This window comes from Chlamydotis macqueenii, chromosome 23 (genome assembly GCF_036417535.1).
Source record: "Chlamydotis macqueenii isolate bChlMac1 chromosome 23, bChlMac1.mat, whole genome shotgun sequence".
Classification (NCBI taxonomy): Eukaryota; Metazoa; Chordata; class Aves; order Otidiformes; family Otididae; genus Chlamydotis; species Chlamydotis macqueenii.
In genome coordinates, this window is record NC_141578.1 from 4,075,648 (window position 1) to 4,096,695 (window position 21,048).

A 21,048-nucleotide genomic window follows, 5' to 3' on the forward strand; every position below is an offset into this window, starting at 1 on the left:
ATGGTGGGGAAGACAAACACCAAGATGTCTGGGCCCTTCCCCGCAGGGCAGAAGAGCAGCAGGCACACACAGCCATCCCCCAGGGTGGAGGCACAGCTGACCCCTCCTCCTCTCTGCTTTCATGGGGAGCAGGAAAGCTGTATAAAGTACTAAAACTGCCACTGCTGCCACTGGACTGAAAAGAGTCTCTGAAAAACAGAGCCAAAGCTTGTTCTCAGTTTATAAATTTTTATTAGCTGGATAGTGTACACAGTACTTACAATTGCATCTATTAAAGACCAAAATACACTTGAAAAAATGCATCATATAAAAAAAATTATAAACTTTTAACTATATACAAACTTTGCCTTACATTACGTTAATCTCAGAACCCTCCTACACCCATTCACAAAGAAAAGATTTTCTTTCTCCCCCCCCTCTTTTTAACATGCAAGGCCTTAAAGCCATTTAGCATCACTTGAGGACCATTTTCCACATCCCATTCTTTACACTCATATAATACTGGTTTTTGATCGGTTCGCTGCTCCAGTGCTCTCTGGGTCAACTGCCCATGTTTCTCGTTCTCCCCGAGCCTCTTCTTTCATCTTCATCCACTCTTTTACGCACTCTCAATGTGGAGTTTTTGCTCAAGTGTAGCCAATCCACAAAGAATTTTCATTTAATTGCTACAGAGGTTTGAACTTGATGATGTCTCCAATTTAATAAGTTTACCCAGGAAAAGAAAGCAGACTTTTTTTTTGGTAACATGGTGTTGACCAATAACTCCAATCTCATCAAGCAAACACTACTTTTAGAACTGAATACACATAACCCAAAGCAAATGAAAAATAATGACAGTTGCACTCAGGCTTTCACACCACTATTTAAAGTATTAACGAGAAGACTTCCTATATAACACAAATCCATAGGTCTTAATACACATTCTACAACAACAGAGAACCTATATATGAAGGGCCTATTGGGGAAAAAAGTTCTAGCTGTTTTGAAGTTCACAAGTTCTTTAAAAGAAGTAATTATTCATTAAAAAAAAAAAATACCTATGTCAGAGCAATAATCTTGCTTCCCTAACTTCCAACTCTCAGAGGGGGTTCTCCAGAAATTAGCCATCAGTTGAAGAGCAGAAACATTACGGAGAGGCTGTTTTACTCCAGCAGAGAAATATTCCTCCAGTACCTGAATACTCCACTGACAAAATGTACAGATGATATAAAAAAAAATATTTACAATAATGCTGCAAATTCACCTAAAGCAAATATTTTGTGATTCCTTCACTAAAAGAGAGCTACATATCTCCTGAAATGGATGACCTCACAAGAAATGCTAGGTGAGGATTTCATAGTTGCCAACTCAAGAAAATAAGCACCATGCTCTAATTGGCCAGGTATTTTAAGGCGGAAGCAACCAAAGGCACCAAAGATGCCGTCAACGCAATGGAGGTAAACAAATGCCTTTTGAATCATCAAAAAAAAAATCCTAATGTAAGATTTGTGAGCAGAGCATTAGGTTACCAACATAATTTAAGACAAAATCGAAAGAAAAAGATGTATTTGCTCATCAAGAACCAGGCTATCTCCTCTCCCAGCTGCAGGTGTCACTGCGTGTCCAACAGCCCTTTCTCAGCTTCAGTTCACCGTGTCAGCTGTGGTAAGGGTAAGAACATGTAACAAAAAATTCAGAAAGAAAATGAACAGAACTCCATTTAGAAAATCCACTGCCTAACTACAAATACCAAGTTCTGTAACTCCACAGATGGCTGACCTAAACATTGTCATCCCTAATATTTAGACAAGCATGCTCTTCCTCCAAGATTGCCTGCTGGCAATGTAGAATCTTAACATTTCTCCACATTTCTGCTCCCTCCTCTTGTGTTCCTTCCCATCTTCTCATACTCTTAGGTCTAGTATTTTTCTCTTTTATCCCAAGTAAATAGAATTGTCAAGGCTCTGTCTTTTTGTATCCTCCAGTCTTCTACAACTTGCTAATTTGTCCTCCATTTTGCATTTAGTCATAAGCTTTCAGTAAATGGGAAAAACAAAAGAGAGAGATAATATGGGGTTTGTTTTTTGAGTTTCATTTACTTTTTTTGTCACCTGAAAACAGACTTCACTGAATTTAAACCACTCTCCTGTCCTTGGATGCTTTCCTCAAAAACACCTCACCCTCTGCTATTTTACCTATTCAGGTTCACAATCACCTCCCCCACTGACAATGCCTGGCTATGTTTGCAATCCCATGCTTAACTGCCCTGATGCAGTTTTATGTTTTACAGAACACAAAAAAATGGAAAAGATGGGACTATAGCATGTAGGTGATACACAGAGAGCCTGTAAAACTTTAATTTAAGATGGGAAGAGACAGGCATGGAAAGATGCAAGTATCACCTGTTAACATGCTTACGAAATACATGTTCCATCACCAAATTTCAAATTAGTAAAAATGAAGCAAGCTTAAAATCTGTAATGGGCTGTGGAATTAAAGAGAAAGACATGTTTTGTTGAGATACCAGCCAGAACCCAACTATAGGTCATGAAAAAATCCTTTTTAAAAAATGTAAGTATTCCTCCATTAAGTGCCACTTTTTTTTTTTTAAAATTTAAAGAGGATAATCCATAAAAAGCCTGAAAGGTTCATCAGTATCTGCCTTCATTTGTTCAATAGTCCTTCAGTCACATCAGGATGAGCTGGATTGAGTTGCCCTATGCTTCTGCTGTCGTGAAACAATCCCTCACTGTGTAGAATGAGAGAATAGTGGAATTGATTTAGAACAGACATCAAGAAACACTGTCACAAAGATGGTGAAGTGCTATCACTCGGAGGTTGCAGATTTTATCTCTTTTGGAGGAACCATGCACTGGACTGGCATGTTAGAAGGAAGCATATAAAAAAAAAAATCCTTTGGAAGAGATTCACTTAGAAGTTTTAATCCTTTTTATACTAGCATCCACTGTTCTTCCAAAGCATCAACTACTGGCAATAAACATACCAAAAAACCACCAAGTGATCGCTTTTACTAATTAAATCCTTATCCCCACATCACCCTCTCCCCTCTTACTTCTTGGAACAGATACACAATATATCAAGACCTGTAATCATTATGAAATATCTCTATCATTGCGCTGGATGGTGGAACTTTTCCCAGAGAAGAGCTTGCGGTTTCCGTATTTCACAGGGTGGAACTTGAAAGAACCCCCTTTGGTTTCTGCCAGTTTCAGAAGTGCAGATGCAACAACAGGGAACAGTTCAGTTGACAGTAAGTCCAAAGGTGTAAGAAGTGGGATGTAAGTACCAAGTCTCTGCTAGGAAAACAAAGGACTGTGGTGTAGCCACATCAGTGCTGGTTGCTATAAACTGTAATTATGTCTCTGTACAGAAGGGCCGTCAGTCCAAGAGCTCTTTGCTGGCCCTGCTTCAGCATGCCAGAGTTATTGCTGATCACTGAGTCTGTGGCACACTCACCCATGGCCAATCTTAATGCAAGAGATGTTTAAAAGGAAAAACAAAACAAAACAAAAAAGGCATGAGCAGTCAGACTCTGAAATCCCTGTGCTGGATCAGAAGAGTATAGCAAGACAGTTGTTAAGTTTCTGTTTGTTGAGTCAGTTAAAATCTCGACCACATACGGAAAAAGTGGTGCTTGTTCTGTAGAAAAGGACAGGCTGTGATATGGCGATTGTCCCACTGAAAGACTCGCTTGATACACTGGAAAGGTAGGACAGACTTGCAGAAGGGACGGGAATTCTATTCAGTTATTTTTTTTTTCTTTAAGCAGTGGTTAGGAGACTCTGATCATCTGTGTCATTGCTTCTTCATTGGCCTGAGCTGGATCCTACAGATACAAAATACATAGCATGTTTTAACTTCAGCATTTTTCCATAACGGCAAAGAGAATCACACACAACTATCAAGAAGAGATACTCCTGCCCCTGCCCTTGATCCCTAAACATGACATCTTTTTCCTAGATTTTACAAGCCAGTGTAAGAGAATGGGATATATAAATCTGAATAGTTCCTAGTAGTGTCTTGTTTCCGGTAACAGCGAATACCTAGTACTCGTCTAGTATTTGGAAATGCTTCCACTCCACTAAAGTCACAGGACTGCTTTAAAGCACTGATCAACACCAGAATTTGCTAATCCTACTCTACTGTGTCCCTTACTTCGCAAACCTGTCTTGCACTTTTTACATAAATCAATATGCAGGTAAGGATCAGATATTCACATTTTTTACTTTTCCATCAGATGTAAGATAAAGTGTCTTTACCTTTAATTCACGTCCTAAAAAAAATACAAAATACTTCCAGTATGCAACCAGAAATGCTGCAAAGACTGTTTCTTAGGACAAATACAAGCATTCTCTGTTTGTGCAACAAAATGAATACATTTCTATTACTATTACTATAATTTAATTACTCAAAGCAAATAGACATTTGCTCTCTACAAGAAGCAAGACAGAAGGTTTCTTTACAATGCCCGAAACATAAATTCAAAGGCAGGGAGGGACAAATGTCAGCAGCCCAGCCAAAAAAAGAGCAAACAAAACAGTACAAAGACACCTCTGAAGGGTATTCTGAACTGAAAGTGGCAGTTGTCCAAAGAATAGACAAAATTCTTACCTGCATATGAGGACTGTCTTTTTCCTTTGGTGAGAAGAAACGTCCACCTTCTCCCCGCTTCCTGGCCATGGCATGACGATGCCGAGATTCATGCAAATATTTCTGCAACAGTATGAAGGAGGTAATGAGATCAGCCTACTATTTCTAGTTCTGTACTTTCACAAGGGGAAAACTGACCGCTAGAAAAGCCTACCCAGTCTCCATCCTTCCTTCTTCCCCAAAGAAAAAATGTTTAGAGTAAAAGCCCATTTGCAATACATCCTCACACATATTCAACAATTAAAAGCATGCAAAGGAAGCAGGACTGCCACTAAGGGACTTTAAAAAAAAAAAATTGCCCTGAGTAGCTTATGAACAGTAACAAAAAAACTGAAGAATGCTAAGATTTCAGGCCTCATTTTCCAGCACAAGTGGTTTTCTGTGCCTTTCTCACAGAGCAACCCTCTCTTAGATCAGAGTTATATTCTCACCCTTCTTTCTTTGGGAATTTTTCCCTCCGCTTCAAGCTTAGCACGTGCCTGCCTCCTCTTAAGGATCCGGTGATACTGCTTGGCATTTACATAGAGGGGCTCTTCTTCCAGCATTTCTGCTCCAGGCAAAGGTATTCTCTGGATAGCTGGTACTGAGCCAGCCCCAGGTACCATCTGTACAGAGAAGAATATGTTTTTAGTACTCATAGCTCAGGACACAAAGTGAATGCAAAAAACTGATTTAAAAACAAATGTTAAAATGGAAAGTATTTGGTTTTTGTTCAGGTAACACACCTCCTGAAAGGAGCAATCAAGTTGTTCTCAAACTGCAGAACAAATTCAAACAAATCAATTACGCATCAGTGATGCTTGGTTTTTTTTCCTGATTATGGTAAAATTTCAATACAATATATAATTCTATGACCACATCACTGCTTGTTTTAAAATTAAACATACAGGACATGCCCATTGGTTCCTTTTTTTTTTCAGCTATCACTTATTTAATTTGTATGATAATTTCAGAGCATTTCTTAAGGAAATACTACTTGTAGAGCTGCTGACATCTAGTGGGGATGAACAATAACATTCACATTAAAAGGCATCACACTACAAAGAAATAAGAATTGAATCAGAGAAATGAATACTAAGGGATCCTCAAGAAAAGTAACAGTTGATTCAATCTTTTTAAGCCTCTTATCAGTTAACAAATTATTTGGAATTTCAGTTTCTAGATTTCTGAATCCAATAATCTGCTGTGGGAAAAAGAATACATAGGTTGCAATAGGACATAGGCCATTGAAACTAAAAATTTCCACTGTTTAAACTTTAAACTACTGGTAGCTACTGAGAAGACTGACCATATTAAGGTGACACGAATCTCAGACAACAGTTTGTGTACAGACATCTTAAACCTCAACCTTTAAAAATATCACTGGAAAGTTAAATACATACCATAACCATTCCACCTGAATTGACAACATTTCCAGCAACTGGCAGTGTCACCGTGACAGTTCCTTGTCCACTACTGGTTGTATTGGTGTTGGCTCCCGTTTGGACAATTTGCGCTCCAGCCAAACTGGCTGCTGGAATGGTGATCATGCCTGTAACAGGGACTGTAACTTTAAGAAAATAAAACATAAAAGAAAAAAAAAGAACCAAACCAAAAACACGCACACAAAAAGAAGGGAACACCATTAGTCCCACTTCTGTTTCTTACTCATTCATCCTTCCATAACATGCAAAGAGATTTAGCAAAGCCTTGCAAGTTATTAACTAAATTCTATCATCTTGTCTTCATACTTCCATCTTTGCATTTGTATCTGCACAGTAATCCCAGTGTCAGATAAGAGATCATGTACTGTAACGTGTAAAAGCAAACTTAAGTCTTTCTATTCTAATAGCCCTTGCCGAACAAAAGAGCCATTTTTTTGTTTTTCTGGGGAAAGAACCGCCGACTGAATTCCTGTATAATAACATAAACACCTCTCCCATTCACTACACCAACAACTCGTATCACAGCACTCACAGCACTACTAGCATTGCAACTCAGCGTTTGCTTTGACAATAATTACACAGCAATAAAAACCTATCAAAGATGTATTAAGAAGTCCCGATTCTTTCCCCACCAAAGCTCATACCTTGTTGGAGAATGGTTCCATCAGCATTAACTGGCTGATAGACTATGGTCTGCCCTTCAGCTGCTTGTGCTACCTGTTGTCCTTGCACTGCTATTTGTTGCTGGGTCTAAAAAAAACAAAGAACACAGCACCTTTACAAATTGCTTCTTTTTCAAATGTTCCAATCCCTGAATTAACACATGGTGCTTAAGGTGTTTCAGGCATCTATTTCTTTTGCTTTATTACTCGCATCAAGAAATAGGATGGAGCACAAATCAACAGAACCGTAGATAAAATGCCTAAAGCACACAGAACTACTTTTTCTAACAGTGTAGTATTTAGTATTGCAAGAAACAAGCTACAGGTTTCCTGTCTCACTATATATATATATGTTAAAGGAATAACTATTCTGATCAGAAATTTAATTTTGGTCCTAAACAAAAGAACCAGCAGAAAACTCAGGTATGACTGCTTCACAAAATGGCGCAAGTATGAAATTAGCTTTTCAAATTTCAACAAATAGACAAAAACAACCACAAACCAATAAAATACAGAAACACAATGGATAAAAACATGCAATCTAGTCATTCTGCCCCAGAGTTATGTACGAAAACATTACAAAAATACAAATTTCATTCTCAAGTTCTCCTCAATATTAATAATTCCTCCTTTTTTTTTTTTCCCTTTTTTACTTAACCACATCTTAAATAATTTGTCAAGTTTCTCTTCCTATTCCTCTCAAGAAAACCCTTTCATGCTGGTGCAGTTACCTGTGTCTGGCCAGCAGTAACTGCAGTCTGGGGCTGCTGTATAATGATCTGCTGGGTCTGGCCCTGCTGCCCCTGTACCTGCACAGCCTGCCCACCTTGAATCTGAATCTGACCTGGCTGGACCAACTGAATCTGTGGAAGAAAGAGTCAGAAAGGAACATTAACTATGCCTCTTATTTCTCCCTCCTTGGCCTCAGCATTACCAAATCATCTCTGAGGATGATTTTCTGTTGTAAAGAAAAAGAAAGCACTGATTCTTCTCTTTTTCCACTTTAAAATGAAGAGTTTGAATTTATTCCTCCCTGTGACACAACAGTCACAACCATACAGAACAGAGGAAACATATTACGCTGGTGCCATTACGCCCTAGCAGTTCTGCACTGCTTACACAATAAAACGGTCAAAAGAAATAAATTATTCACATGAAACTAGGAATAATACTCAGGTGAAAGAAAAAAAAAAAAAAAAAAGAGGACCAAGATTTAAGATATCTGTAGAGCGTTAATTGTCCAGCATACAAAAGTCCTCCTGGATAGATACAAAAGTTGTTTTCAGCTTTGCAGAGAAGTCTGTCCACCAATGAGGAGTATTTCTTAGATTAAAAGAGAGGAACTGTAATATGGTTTGAAGCTTGTGCTTTAAAACCCAGTTAAGGATTTTTCTCCAACAATCAGACTGTAAAGAACCTAACACAAAATATATGGGCTTTCAAGAAAAGAAATTTTAAATAAACACTAAATAAACCTCTCAAAACACCAAGAGATCATGTGCCTTCCTGGACTGTGCTGAACTTGATTCTTAAATCCCATTCTCCAATCACTAGAACACTTCCTTTATGCCACTGTTACAGTTCTTCCCTTTGCTTCTGAGTAACACAGTTTGAGAACCTGTTTAAATTTAAAAGCTATATTTCAAACAAATATTTCAAAATAATCGCTTCTAATAAAATCCATCTTCTATATCTTCTTCAGTATTACCTTCTGTGCAGTGGAAACGTTCACATTCACTTCCAGCCATCATATTAGATGAACTCAGGTATAAATTATTTTCAAGAAGCTTTCTTAAAAAAAAAAATTTAAAAAAAATCCTCTTTCTGAGACATAAATTGACTGAGCACTAGCTCACCAACTACACTGCAGGAGCCAGTTAAAATAAAAATAAGAAAAAAACAAATTATCCAAACCAACTCCAGTTGTATTTTAATAGACTTCATTTAAAAGGTTCTGCACCATCCCATAAAATACAACAATCAAACACAAAAAGAATTTTCATTGCATTCCTAACATGCAGCTCACTGCCAGATCCATAGCTGGAGATCAACCATTTTGCCCAGTTTATTTTAAGAGTGCTGAGGTAAACGTGCTATCTGACACGGCAAGAACTCTCTGCAATTTATCATAAACAAAATTAGAGTTATCTCACCTGCTGCAGTCCCTGTGTTCCAGAAACCGGGACTTGCATGATTGTCTGGCCCTGACCCCCCGGCACAGCCTGCACCATGATCGGCTGGCCAGTCGATGTGATCAGCTGACCTCCGCTTACTTGTACCATTAGTGGTTGACCTTGGACCTAGGAAACGGGAGAGAAAACAAACAGAACAATGAAAAAATCTGGTGACGTGCAGCCAGAAACTGAAGTGGCTACCACATGAAGCTAAATGCTTACCTATTTTAATGTAGTGACCAGAGAAACTGAGCAACAGCCACTAACCTGGGTTCCTAATCAGCATCAAATATCTTTAGTTCCTAAAACTTCTTCCATGGTGTGCTACTGGATTTAGTACTTTATCTTTTTCTGTTGCAGTCTAACCAAAACTTCCAAGTCCAATTGCAATAAAGGATGAAAAGCATGGCTAAGTTTTCCAGACACAATAACTACCTTCATGCACAGCCCAAAAGCAAAGCGTAGTAAAAGAAATGTCATTATCCACATCACTATTACTAATCTTTAATTGGGGCTCCTAATGAGAAAGCTTTAAATAAGCTATTCTGACAGCGAGGTTCTGAGGTAGTCTCCAATTACATGCTTACAACATTTTGATTTCCTAACTGATACATAGCATGTGATGTTCTTGGAGAACCTTTTCATGGTTATCAAGTGAAATTATAAATGTAACAACACAAAATGTAGTTCCGTGAGGAAGAGTGAAAGAAAATAAGGAGCAGCCACTTCTTGACCCAACGAGGCTTACAGTGGATTTATAAATTCAGCCTAAGAGTCTCTGGACTCTTGGACCAGGTATGTCTCTGGTCACTAGGAAAAAGGTCAATGAAGAGAAAAGCGAGGGGAAAACCTCTCTGTTTAAATACCCTCACACGCTAAGTCTACAACCCCCCTAAAATATATATTCGAAAATACCATAACTCCACAGCTTAAATGTGAAATGAGATTTATGAACTAGATAATCACTCTTCACCATGCTTTGAGTTGTTTAGAAACAAGAGCAACAGAACATGGTAAAAAGTCACTGAGTTCTTGGGTTTTCTACCTGTAAACGTCAAGAATACGCAATACTGAATGCTCAGTCTTCAACCTCTGTAGAACACCAGACTAAACATCAGTACAGGTAGTTCAGCATGTGCTGAAAACCTAAAAAAAAAGCTTCACTTTGCATAGTTCAAATAACTTAGTGAATTGTATGCTAATACATCTACAGAAACAACCACAATTGCACCTCGGTGTTCAACACCCCACATAGAATATGGTGACTTTACAGGTCACCTAATACCCTCACAACACAGCGCTGTTCCTCAGCCTTGTAACTGTCACATACGGATCCCTAACAAAAATCAGTAGTACTTGTTTTGAATTACAACACAGAGAGAGATAAGCATGCTCACATCAGGCACAGAGAAGCACAGTCAGCAGTACAATATTCAATAAGCAGGAAGAAAAACGATACATTCCAGGATTCTTGTTAATGTATTAGAGCAAGCCAAAAAAAAAAAAAGCAGAGGGGACACATGACAACCAGGAGGCCACAGTGACCCAAGTAATTCAAGTCAACCAGTTTTTCATATTTTAACTCTGAACATAAAAAATGCTGTGTTCAACTTTACACCTGGCAAGACCATTCTAGCATCTTGGAACTCTCCTCCTCTGAAGAATTAAAAACCAAACAAACTCAAAACGCTGAGTGAACAATGCTAAACTGCTGCAGACATCCAGGGTTTATCAGCTCCTTCAAAAGCCTCCTACATGAGCTAATGAAATGAAATTTGCAGGACAAAAAATACTTCATACTGAAACAAATCAGGGTTTGAAATAACCTTCCATTTCCTTCCAATTTGTGATGTATTTACTGTGAGGATACATACTTCTCCTGGGTTTCCCTGTGTTGTTCACATGTAAGTAAGAAGTCAGAACTCTCAGTCCCACAGAGGCCAATATTGTCCCCACGTGCCCTTTTTAAAAGTCTCACTCTTCAAGCTGGTGGGTCATCCACCACCTCTCTGTCTGTCTTTCAGGTAGTGAAGACACAGAACTACTCACGGTGGATATCAGAAATGTAATCTTGAAACTACAGGAAATCTTTGTGTTTTATCTCTCGACTGTTACTTCCTCATCTTGGCGTTTTTTCCTTTGAAGTCCCATTTCAACCACTATTCACTTTCAGAATTACAGCAGCAGGAATTCATGAATGCACCAGGGCTTCTGGCATGCACCTGAGATCCAATGAAAAGCTATAATCCCGTGGAAAACCCTACAACTAGCATAAAGCAGAGATACTACCGCTAAGAATTTTTCCTGTTCCTATTTCAAACCCTGGAAAAAACACAGCATTAGATATGTGGCGACGGTGAGAGTCATGCAGTGCTCACAAACACAATTAGAGAGATCACCACTACCTGGAGGGTCTGGACTTGCTGGCCTGAGGCGGATGCCACCTGGGCCTCAGTCTGCAACTGGACAGCAGTGACACCACCCTGCTGCTGGGAATAGGAACAGGAATAGCTTGAAACATGGAAATGCACAACTCTGACAAGAGACAACGACACTGCTGGAAGAGGGTGAATTTAAAATTCATACACACTGCTCTTGGAACATAAGAAATGTGAATACTTTTAGCAAACCTAACAATGGAATACCAACAAAACTGCATATGATACTGATAGGCTCCAGTATCCCAAACAAAAACCACTTACAAAGAACACAAGAGATTATTTTGCAGAATTTAAAAGCTCAGCTTTGTTGGTTTAGTCTGCTACCTTTCTGCTTAATGTTTCCTTTCACTGCCCAGGGTGAAGAGGTTCCAGATTTTTCTCAGACTTGTTAGTTACAATAAAGGCCATAAATTCCTTTCTGCAGCGCAGATGACTACAGTCTAAGCTTCATCTGTGTCAGTCCTGCCTCAATGTCTTCCCACTGCTGACCTTGAAGGACAATCTTGAGAGGCTGCAAGAGCAGTTAAATCTTAAAGCCTTTTCTATCTTTAGCCTCTTTGGTAAGAGTCCTAAAATAATCTGTGTTAACTGCGTTAGCATTTTGGGAGATGAAGGACATCTCTCTACTGAAAGCTGTACTACAACAGGCCTATTAAAAAAAAATATTTTAGGAAAATATTTAATGTCAAATACAACACAGGCTTTAAGAGCATGTACTAAAAATGATACAAGCCAAGCTATGTTTTTATCTCCTTTTTATCTACAAACTGTCAAAAAAGTGAAATAAATTTTTGGTTATCTGTTGGAAGCAGGTATTTTTGATAATTCTTAACATGTAATTTTTAACCTCAAGTACAATCTCGTTCTTAGTGAAAAAGCCAACTTCAACTAATGGAAGAAGCTGGTCCCTGCTATTGAACCCTCAAACAGGCTGATGACAAAGCGAAGCGTATCTCACTGAAAACATAATCCAGTGGCTCATTCAGTGGCAGGACAAACTAAGAAACTGCTCTTGCCTTGAACTAGAAGAAACGTAAAGATGCAACAAAAATTCAGCAGCAGCACAGCTCATCTGAAAATGCATTACTATATCTGAACGGGTGAAGCTTAACAACAGCAAAAATCTGTAAGCCCTTAAAAAAAAAAAACCACCATAGCCCTACTCATCTGCACATTATAACGTGGATTAGAAATTTCTTTCTAGAATGGATGAACTCATCCAAAGCTACACATTTTGTTGCAATTCCTGTACTGTGTTTCACTTTGATCCACCTGCAGTTCTAAAACAAAGGATCTCAAGAATTACTTCTTTCGAGAAAGCTGGAGAAGACCTCTACAGACTTGAACAAAACCCATTTCAATTTTGGAGGGAATCTATATTATTCCTTGGAGATAGTTAACTGTTTGGATTAATATTCTGTTTCCTCTGTTTTCAGAGAGGATTTGTTACTTTCCTCATGTCACTACCAGTTTGCAAACACTCTACTACAGTGAAATTTGGTAACCTGTATGCTTGCAATTTTATTAGTTTAATTTTATAAGTATTTTTTAAAAAAAACATATTTAGGCTGACTTCAAGTAAAGTCAGATCACTGACCACTGATGGGGTGACAAAAGTCACAGAAACACACATACACACAGTCTCAAGAAGCACCTTGCTGGTTCTGTGAAACTCTGAGAAGTACAAACAGATTTGTAACTCAGCGCTGGCAATGCCAGCTCACCCGTTATCACTCTCCTTACCTGCTGCTGAATCTGGCCAGCCTGCACAACGATCTGCTCTGTGGAACTGTTACTATTCGCAGCGTACTGCTCCATAGCGCTTCAGTTCCAATAGGGTAAAAGGCACACCTCAGTCTGTGTATCTGGCGAGACAAGTGTAAAAAGCACGTGATTATTGTCCCAAGGTTTGAAGATTGGTATTATCTTACAGTAGCTGAAAAGCAAACCATCTGCCGACACGGAGGTCAGAATCACACAGTGAGAGCCGCTGTTTAATCAAGGACCTACCTCTTTCATAATGTCGCCTTACTTTGAGTAACAAAACTCAAATATTCATTTCAAAAACACACAACTTGACTGAGAAGCAACAAGTATCTCAATGTCACGTCTGCCGTCACCTTCAGTGAATCAAACAGTAGCTATGAACCTGTTTCTCCTCCTGTTTTACCCCTCAAGGCTGTGTACTCTGGGCTACAGGCGGTTGCCTACACTGCATATTGGTGGGCGAGAGGGGTGTTATCACTAAAAAAACCTCACAAAATGCAAAGTTTAGGTGTAAAACCAAATTACATTTCAATAATTCAACTAAGCTAAGCGAAACTGTCCTTCCTTCCCCATAACCCTCCTCCCTCAGTACTCGCTCCTCATATTTCTTTCTTCTCTTCCTGTTTTCCTATATTTTGAAAACGGCCAGCAAACTTCTCACTGCTTCCATCCTTTTACTGCCTCCCATTTCTTGGACCCTTGCCTACACGTATGAAGAACACACTGTTGAAATTAAATACTTCGCTCCATTAGCTCTTTCTCTCTCACATTTCTTCTCAGTTGATCAACAAGGGAAGAATTCTTATCATTACTTTTAATGAGGTATTTGATTTATGCTGACTGAACAAGTACCTGCTACGTTAGTGTAAAAGCAGCCTATAACTTTAATCTTCAAAGTCTAAAGCAACAAAAAAAAATAGGCTCCTTCAGTTTTCAAAGAAATGCACACGATTTATTCACAACTTTAACTGTAACAGTTGCTGTGGTTACTACTGTAATGACACCTCGCACACGTCCTGCTCTTTAACTTTCAAGCATCCTTTGTACTTCAGCATCTTGCATTTATCTTAAGAACACTTCATCTTTTCATCAACTTACTCCTCACCATGACCTAAGAAAACACAAAATGATTTTACATTTTGTTTTCCTGCACTTTAACACCAAATGTCGCTTCCCTACAAAAATAAACTATTAAGCAGTATGTATCATGGTCAGAAGCACGTTCATCACAAGGGAATAATACTCAGCCACAATCATCTTAAGAATCCTCTCAGTCCCTATCAGATCTTCTGTTCAGAATAAGGATGTCATGACACTAACTCTGGAGATCACAAAGATAATCCGAGTCACAACATGGAAAGGCACTATATTTTGCTGCAATTTTAACTCTATCTTTGACTCATTTAATAAGTTTTTCACAGCCTGCCAGAATAAAAGAAGATAAATATTCTTTCTGAAGATGATACTGTCTGCTAAGGTTCTCGTTTCAGTTTTGCACTCTGTACTTAATTTCTGCCCTTTATTCTTCAGGGAAGTATTTCGACAGTAAGCACAGGATGCCAATAAACCATATTTGCCAAAAGTTCTCTGGCTTCTGGAACACCACAACCAATAACCAAACACAGGCCTACTTCTGCTTGGGAATGCTTCTTCACAGACCCTCATATCAAGCCCCTGTCTTGTTTACTAAAAATATTAGTAGCACTGTAATCCTAACTCTCTGCAGGAGCTGTGGCTAGTCAAAGTTGCAAACAGAAGATTTTTACGTGGCCTGGATCATAGTCCTCCAAGGGATTACTTCGTTCCCTTCATTAAAAGCCAGAGCACCAGCACTGCTGTATCAAAGTTAAATTTTAAAGATCAGTGATCCACTTCAACGGCATGCTCCTCCCACAGCTGATCTCACCAGTCAGCTCCTCCTCACCAGGCCCTTGCCTGCCCTGAAAATGACTGAAGTGTTCCAGCACTACCTGCGTGTATTCACATACACATATACACGTATGAGGCTACAGAACCTACATCAACAGCTCCCTTGACAAATAAGCTATGCTACAAGGGAACTGTGTGCTAGGAGTTGCGCTAGCTTGAAAACATCATTTTAAGACATGTGCACCCTGAAGCAGCATCATTAAATTGGCAGAAGTTTCTAAGGCAGACCCTGTCCATCTACCCACAGATCAATGTCCTCCAAGGACACCAGTGGAGAACAAACACCCACACAAAGCCCAAGACAGGATTTAGCTAAACAGCAGTACTGACAGCCACAGTCTTATCTCCCACTGTTCGGCACAATAAACAATCTGGTACCCAGGTTGTTTCCGGCCTCCTTATCAAACTTGCAAATCAGGGAGTTCACCCAGGGGCGTTTTCATTTTATTGCAGAAAGCTTCAAACCTGGGCATTTTCTCGGCGGCCTGAACCCACCGGGATGAAGGGATGCCCTGCAGCCCACGGAGGAGACAGCAAGGCAGCACCGGGGCCCCTCGCTCCCGCCAAAGGGACGGTTTCTCCTCACAGAGGAGCAGGCGGCTGGCGACATTTGGCGTCCAGGTGCGTTGAGGCGAGGCGAGAAGGGGAGCGCGCACACCGGCAGCGCCGGGGAACAGGAAGGGGGACAGCGACCTGCCCTCGGCGGCCTGCCCCCACCTCCCCCGGGCGAGGCGGGGGAGAGGAGGAGGAGAATGAGGGGGGAGGAGGAGGAGGGGCGGCCCGGGCAGCCTGCGGCCCATCTGTCAGCAGGGCCGGCGGGGAGGCTCGCCCGCTCCGCTTCCCCCCCCCCCCACCTCCCCCGCGCCCGGTCGGTCGAGGGCGGGGCCCTGCCGGCTCCCGTCCCAGCGGCCCCGCACGGGCAAGGCCTGGCCCCGCCGAGGCAGACCGGGCCCGCCGCGCGCCTCCCCTCAGCTGCGCCTCCTCCGCCGCTGCCGCCCTCGGCCTCGCGCCCGCACCTCCCGGTACGCTCCGCCCGCCCCCATCCCGGGCCCCTCTCCTCCCGGGGCCCGCCGCCCCCGGCCCCTCTCCTCCCGGTGCGCGCCCCCCCGACCCCCGGAGGAGCCGGGCCCCGTCCCCTCGCCTCCCCCAGTGCCCGGCCGGCCGGCCCCGGCCCTGCGAGCGGCCTCCTGACTGGTCACTCGGCCCCGCCAATCCCGGCGCTGGGGCCGGCGCTCGGGGGCTCCATATTGGCTGCTCGCACTCACCGTGCCTCGCTCCCCCGGTTCGGGTCCCGCGCTGATTGGCTCCGCTACCGGTCCCCGAAACCCAATCAGCGCCTCCACTCAGCCGCCGCGCAAAATGGCGCCCAACCCCGAACAAAGGCAAGGGAGGGGGCGGGCACGGGCGGCGCAGGCGCACGGCGGCGCTCGCCCCGGATGGCCCCGCCTCCCTCGTCGAGGCCCTTAGCGCCGGGCACCGCCCACCCGCGCCCTGCCCACCCGCGGCTACTACGCCTGCGCCTCGGGCAGTGCGCGCGCCTCTTCGGGCCGCCGCCGCCAGCAATGCGCAAGCGCCGGCTGCGGCTCCACCCCCTTCCTTGATCTTACTTGAGGCTCCACCTCTGAGCGACTCGCGCATGCGTGGAGGGTGACGGCGGGTTCGTCTTCGGAATGTTCTCGGCGGGTACCATAGAGAGGGCGGTCCTCCTGCGTGCCTAGAGAGGCGGGCGGCGGTGGGAGCCGCCATTTTCGCGTGGCAAAATGGCGGCCGTGGTGGAGCAGGGGAACAGTTGGATTGAGTGATGTGGGGAGCACTGGGGAGGTGCTTCGTGGCGCAGGCCCCGGCCCGGCAGATCCTTCTTCACGCCGTGACCGCGGGTGTGGCCTGCTGAAGGGTTTCCTGAAGGGGCAGGGGTGATTTGGAAAGCCTGTGGGTGCCAGTTGTGTGGTGACCCTGGAGTGGGGCCTACTTACATTTCATGGGCAGGAGCTGTAGGGCTGCAGTGGGAAAGTTTGTGCCACACTGTTTAGGAGCCCTATTCTCAGGGGCTGTCTTCTTTATCCTAGCTGTCCTGTAGATAAAGTAGGCTCAGCCTTGTACCTTTTGGCACACCAGCTTATTGCCTAGTTTGGGGTTCCTAATAACTCTGTTTTTCTTTGTGTCTTCTTTCCAGCTGCAGGAGTCTTCACCATAGGCCGTGTTGCCATGGCCACCCACTTCTCCAAGGATCAGGAGGAGAGAGTGCGTAGAAAATGGGTTATTTGGGTTACTGCTGTGATTTGTGTCTCTGTAAAGAGACCTTCCTGTCCCACTAACAACATGGCACCTGCCTGTACCACGTAGCTTTTTGGAGGAGAGTGGCTGATACTGCTGGATTTTGTGTGCTGTTGTACTTGTATCAGTGGTGTGGGTATTGTACAACAGCACAGAGCTAACCTGCTTAACAATGCCTGGGGATATCCAGCACTGACACACTGATAGTATGCTGAAGACGTGCACTGATCCAGTTGTAGTCTGTTACTACATAATTTTTAAGCATTGATTTTGTAAAATTAACTGCAGAACTGGCATGTGATACTCACAACTGATCTTGTAGGAAAGATAGTTATCTGTGTGTTGGGTTTGTAACACACCAACTCATTTCCTTGTGAACTGCATCTTAAACTCAGTGCCTCACACTCCCTACTATACAGGCTTGCCAAATTCCCTGTTATCTGAGTATTCTCTTATCTGAGTCTGCACTCTGAGCTTGTTTTTATTTACCCTTCTGTTTGTGTTGTTTTCCAGATCAAGTGTGTTAAGGGGGACCTCTTCTCATGCCCCCAGACGGACTCCCTGGCTCACTGCATCAGCGAGGACTGTCGCATGGGTGCAGGCATAGCTGTTCTTTTTAAGAAAAAGTTTGGAGGCGTGCAAGAGCTGTTAGATCAACGTGAGTGATACACGTGGGGTGGACATGCAGGAGCTGAAGGGAAAACCTTGATTTCCAGCAGTAAGGGTATTCAAAGCTACTTGGGGTGCAGGGGGAATTATGTAGTGGAGTGTAACTGTTATTTTTAAAAATACCTTCTTAATTTCTTCAACTTTAGAAAAGAAGACTGGGGAGGTGGCAGTTCTCCAAAGAGACGACCGATACATTTACTACCTGGTAAGCGTGGGGCGTTACTGATGCGTTTCACTGTACCTGAACTCTTTTGGATACGATGGTGAGGGCTTTAACAGCTGTAGAGTTTTTGAGTTCCTTCTACATAGGAAAGTGTGAGATGTATTACTCCAATCTTGCTAGTCAAGGAGAAGTCAAGCTCTCTTATGTATATATATTTAAAGTTTAAATTGGCAGAGCTAGTTGCTAAATTATACTATTTTAAGCTGTGAAAAGGTTCTTTTTCCCTTCACAGTTGCAAGTCTGGGTGTGGAGTTTCAGAGAAGAGCGGCATGTGTTTTTAAAAAAATAAAATAGTTTGTGGTGATCGTGCCAAAGGCACAACTGACCTTTTACATTTATACTTAGATTACGAAGAAGAAAGTTTCTCACAAACCGACGTATGAGGATATGCGAAAGAGTTTAGAAGCCATGAAAGCTCACTGTCTAAATAATGGAGTTACTGACATTTCCATGCCCAGGTAAGAAAATCAGTTACTGCAGTGTAAATAGTTCAGTGTTTCTTGTGTAGAGGGATGTTTGAGACATGATCCCCCTGCAATGAAATAAGAGTTCAAGTATCCCCTTCTATTCAGTTGTGCAAAGGAAAGTTGCATTTCCTAGTGTGTTTAAGCGATAGCAAAACATACAGGCTTGGTTGTTTCCTTATTTTAACTGCATTACATTGATTTATGGTGAGCTGAGTTAGTGCCGCATAAAATTGTAGCTGCTTGAAGGGTTAGTTGTTCATCGCGTGCTCCAAAAGAGGCCGTTACAGCTGTTCTGGTGTCTTGTTTTCCAGGATTGGATGTGGACTTGACCGCCTGGATTGGAATAAAGTTTCAGCCATACTCGAGGAGGTGTTTGAAGGCACAGATATAAAGATCACAGTTTACAGTCTGTGAGCAAAAGTTTAAGGAAAGCCCCATTTCCCTTGCTTTCAAGACTGGAAACCTGCTAACTGACGAGGGAGGAGACTGCATGCTGAGCACATTCTGTGTCCGAGTGTAGCTCACTGTTGTGTTGTCAGTGGCAGTGGCGTTTAACAAAAAACAAAAAAAAAAAGGCTCCAGAGCAGCTAATTTGGGATGTTGTGTTTGGGATGCCTGTAAAGAAGGAGAGGGGTGTTGTGTTAACCCTCAGGGAGTTCCCGGTCTGTCCCGGTAAGCCACCAGATGTCACTGGTTCTCCACGGAGCACCTGCCTGTGCTAGAGCTTCTACTTAAAGCTGACAGTTCCTGGCAGAGTGAAATTGGAGCTGTCTGTTGCTTAGGTGTTTGTTGGTTTGTAGTTACGGTTGATAATGATGAGCTGTTGGAGCCCTGTCACTTCTTTTAAAGTTTTGCTGTGTTCACATCTTGCATACAGTTTACTGCATTTGTAACAGGGTTAAAAATTTGATTTCTGCCTTCTGGCCACAAACACAATTTTTTGTTACGAGATTGTACTCACTAAGAATCATGCTGTCGGCATTAAATAAATAGTTCTTCAGTGCTTTGCTGTCAGAGCACGGTCCTTCTGAAAAAAAATACTTGTGTCTGTGTTGTGGCAGCGTTCTAGAGGAATGCTGGGGTTTGAAGGGGAACGCTGGAGATGGGTAAAGACGCCTTGTGGGTGCGTTTTGTACCGTGTGATTGGTACAGTCTGCAGAACTCAGTTGTCTGAGAATCTGCACGTATTCGTGACTGATGTGCTGTAAAAAGTCATAGTATGGAGTTTTGGGTTTGTTTTTCCTGTCTCTTTTTTTGCTGCATTTGTAGTTTAGCTGCTATAGGTTGGTGTTGGATGTCAGCAAAAGCAAATAAGCAAATCACTTAGCTCATGAGATCGTTGGTAAACACTTGATTTTTGGAAGTTTGGTTCCAGAACTGAAGAACTAGCATGTACTGTGCACTTGCTTTATGTTTGGTTTTTCCCACCCTCCCATAAAAACAAATATTTTTTTTACTTCTTTCATACTGAATGCCCATAAAATTGCCAGATATGTTGAATAAACCTAAAAGATGGGTCATAACAGTTGAGAAGTTTGTAGCATAACATAAGCTTCCTAATTGATTTCCACTTTGAACTGAATGAGCAGAGCATTTTCTGTTCTTAGCGTTGTGGTTTAATCTGTATTCTGCGGTTTCTTTGCTGATGCAGATCTGCAAATCCTGTTTGTGTCTTTGAGCTTCATATTATTATTCTCTCTGTTTGTTGACCATCCTTTGTAAACTTTGTTTTTGGTGGATAATTGTTGTAGCTAAATACACAACTGAAAAATAAACTCGATGTGACAAATAGGAAGTTGGAGTATTCAGCTGATCAAGAGTGGGCATCAACACTGCTCATGGATTTAGTCTTTATTTATGTTTGTTTTTTAAATCTGGTAGCAAAGAGGTGGCTTCACAAAGGCATTCTCATTGCCAGTTGTTTTGTCTGCCTTGAAAATCTGAGGTAAGAGAGAGTTGTGGTCGTGTCTCTAGCACCATTCCAGCTTGTGACGGTGCAGGAGAGATCAACAGAAAGAACTGATAGGAAGCACGAACCCTGTCTGACTTGATTTCTTAGCTGATGTTCGTCCCTGTGACCCTTGTTTGGTCTGTGCCTTGTTTTGTATGGAAAGTGATATGCCCATATTCTCTCTGTGTCTCCTGCACTTGTATGTACAAGTTTGGTTTTTTTTTTTTTTTTTTTGGCATATAGTAATTCTTTCTCATCATGCTGCACTTCAGCTATGAAATATTTCATACGTGGCTGTCCCAGGATGTCTCACTTGTCAGATTAAATTTAGGACCTCTTGTAAATAGAGAAGAAGGAATAAACAGCGGTATATCTTTTGCAGTGACTTCACTTTATTTCACTTTGCTTTTCCCAGTT

The 21,048-nt window shown here is 42.1% G+C and overlaps 2 protein-coding genes across 18 annotated transcripts; one reads left to right on the top strand and one right to left on the bottom strand.

Annotated features, from left to right (window-relative positions):
- Positions 1 to 208: 208 nt before the first annotated feature.
- NFYA (nuclear transcription factor Y subunit alpha) lies at positions 209 to 16,454 on the bottom strand. 14 transcript variants are annotated; one of them, XM_086765687.1, is made up of 10 exons: positions 16,313 to 16,454; positions 13,095 to 13,216; positions 11,316 to 11,396; positions 8,890 to 9,036; positions 7,468 to 7,599; positions 6,719 to 6,824; positions 6,033 to 6,199; positions 5,082 to 5,255; positions 4,612 to 4,713; positions 209 to 3,826 (listed from the first exon to the last, which is right to left on the bottom strand). In XM_086765687.1, the coding sequence occupies exons 2-10, from the start codon at positions 13,167 to 13,169 to the stop codon at positions 3,773 to 3,775; spliced, it is 1,038 nt and encodes a 345-aa protein (XP_086621813.1). In that variant the 5' UTR covers positions 13,170 to 13,216; positions 16,313 to 16,454; the 3' UTR covers positions 209 to 3,772. The 14 variants fall into 14 exon arrangements, with proteins under 14 accessions (XP_086621813.1, XP_086621812.1, XP_086621811.1 ...); XM_086765686.1 differs by having other exon boundaries at positions 11,313 to 11,396; XM_086765685.1 differs by having other exon boundaries at positions 11,316 to 11,399.
- Positions 15,547 to 21,012, top strand: OARD1 (O-acyl-ADP-ribose deacylase 1). Of its 4 annotated transcripts, none has more exons than XM_086765697.1 (6): positions 15,547 to 16,069; positions 17,221 to 17,288; positions 17,835 to 17,979; positions 18,137 to 18,195; positions 18,559 to 18,671; positions 18,992 to 21,012. In XM_086765697.1, exons 1-6 carry the CDS (start codon positions 15,547 to 15,549, stop codon positions 19,092 to 19,094), a joined length of 1,011 nt encoding a protein of 336 aa, XP_086621823.1. In that variant the 3' UTR covers positions 19,095 to 21,012. The 4 variants fall into 4 exon arrangements, with proteins under 4 accessions (XP_086621823.1, XP_010114419.1, XP_086621826.1 ...); XM_010116117.2 differs by lacking the exon at positions 15,547 to 16,069 and adding an exon at positions 16,747 to 16,924; XM_086765700.1 differs by lacking the exon at positions 15,547 to 16,069 and adding an exon at positions 16,843 to 16,976.
- Positions 21,013 to 21,048: the final 36 nt, after the last annotated feature.

Coding starts and splice junctions, on each gene's coding strand:
- NFYA (XM_086765682.1), bottom strand. CDS start 13,169: ATGGAGCAGTACGCTGCGAATAGTAACAGTTCCACAGAGCAGATCGTT. Junction 7,600..8,889: donor GAACACAGGGACTGCAGCAG/GTGAGATAACTC, acceptor TTTCTTCCACAG/ATTCAGTTGGTCCAGCCAGG. Junction 4,714..5,081: donor AAATTCCCAAAGAAAGAAGG/GTGAGAATATAA, acceptor ATACTGTTGCAG/AAATATTTGCATGAATCTCG.
- OARD1 (XM_086765697.1), top strand. CDS start 15,547: ATGAAGGGATGCCCTGCAGCCCACGGAGGAGACAGCAAGGCAGCACCG. Junction 17,980..18,136: donor GCAAGAGCTGTTAGATCAAC/GTGAGTGATACA, acceptor CTTCAACTTTAG/AAAAGAAGACTGGGGAGGTG. Junction 18,196..18,558: donor ACCGATACATTTACTACCTG/GTAAGCGTGGGG, acceptor ATTTATACTTAG/ATTACGAAGAAGAAAGTTTC.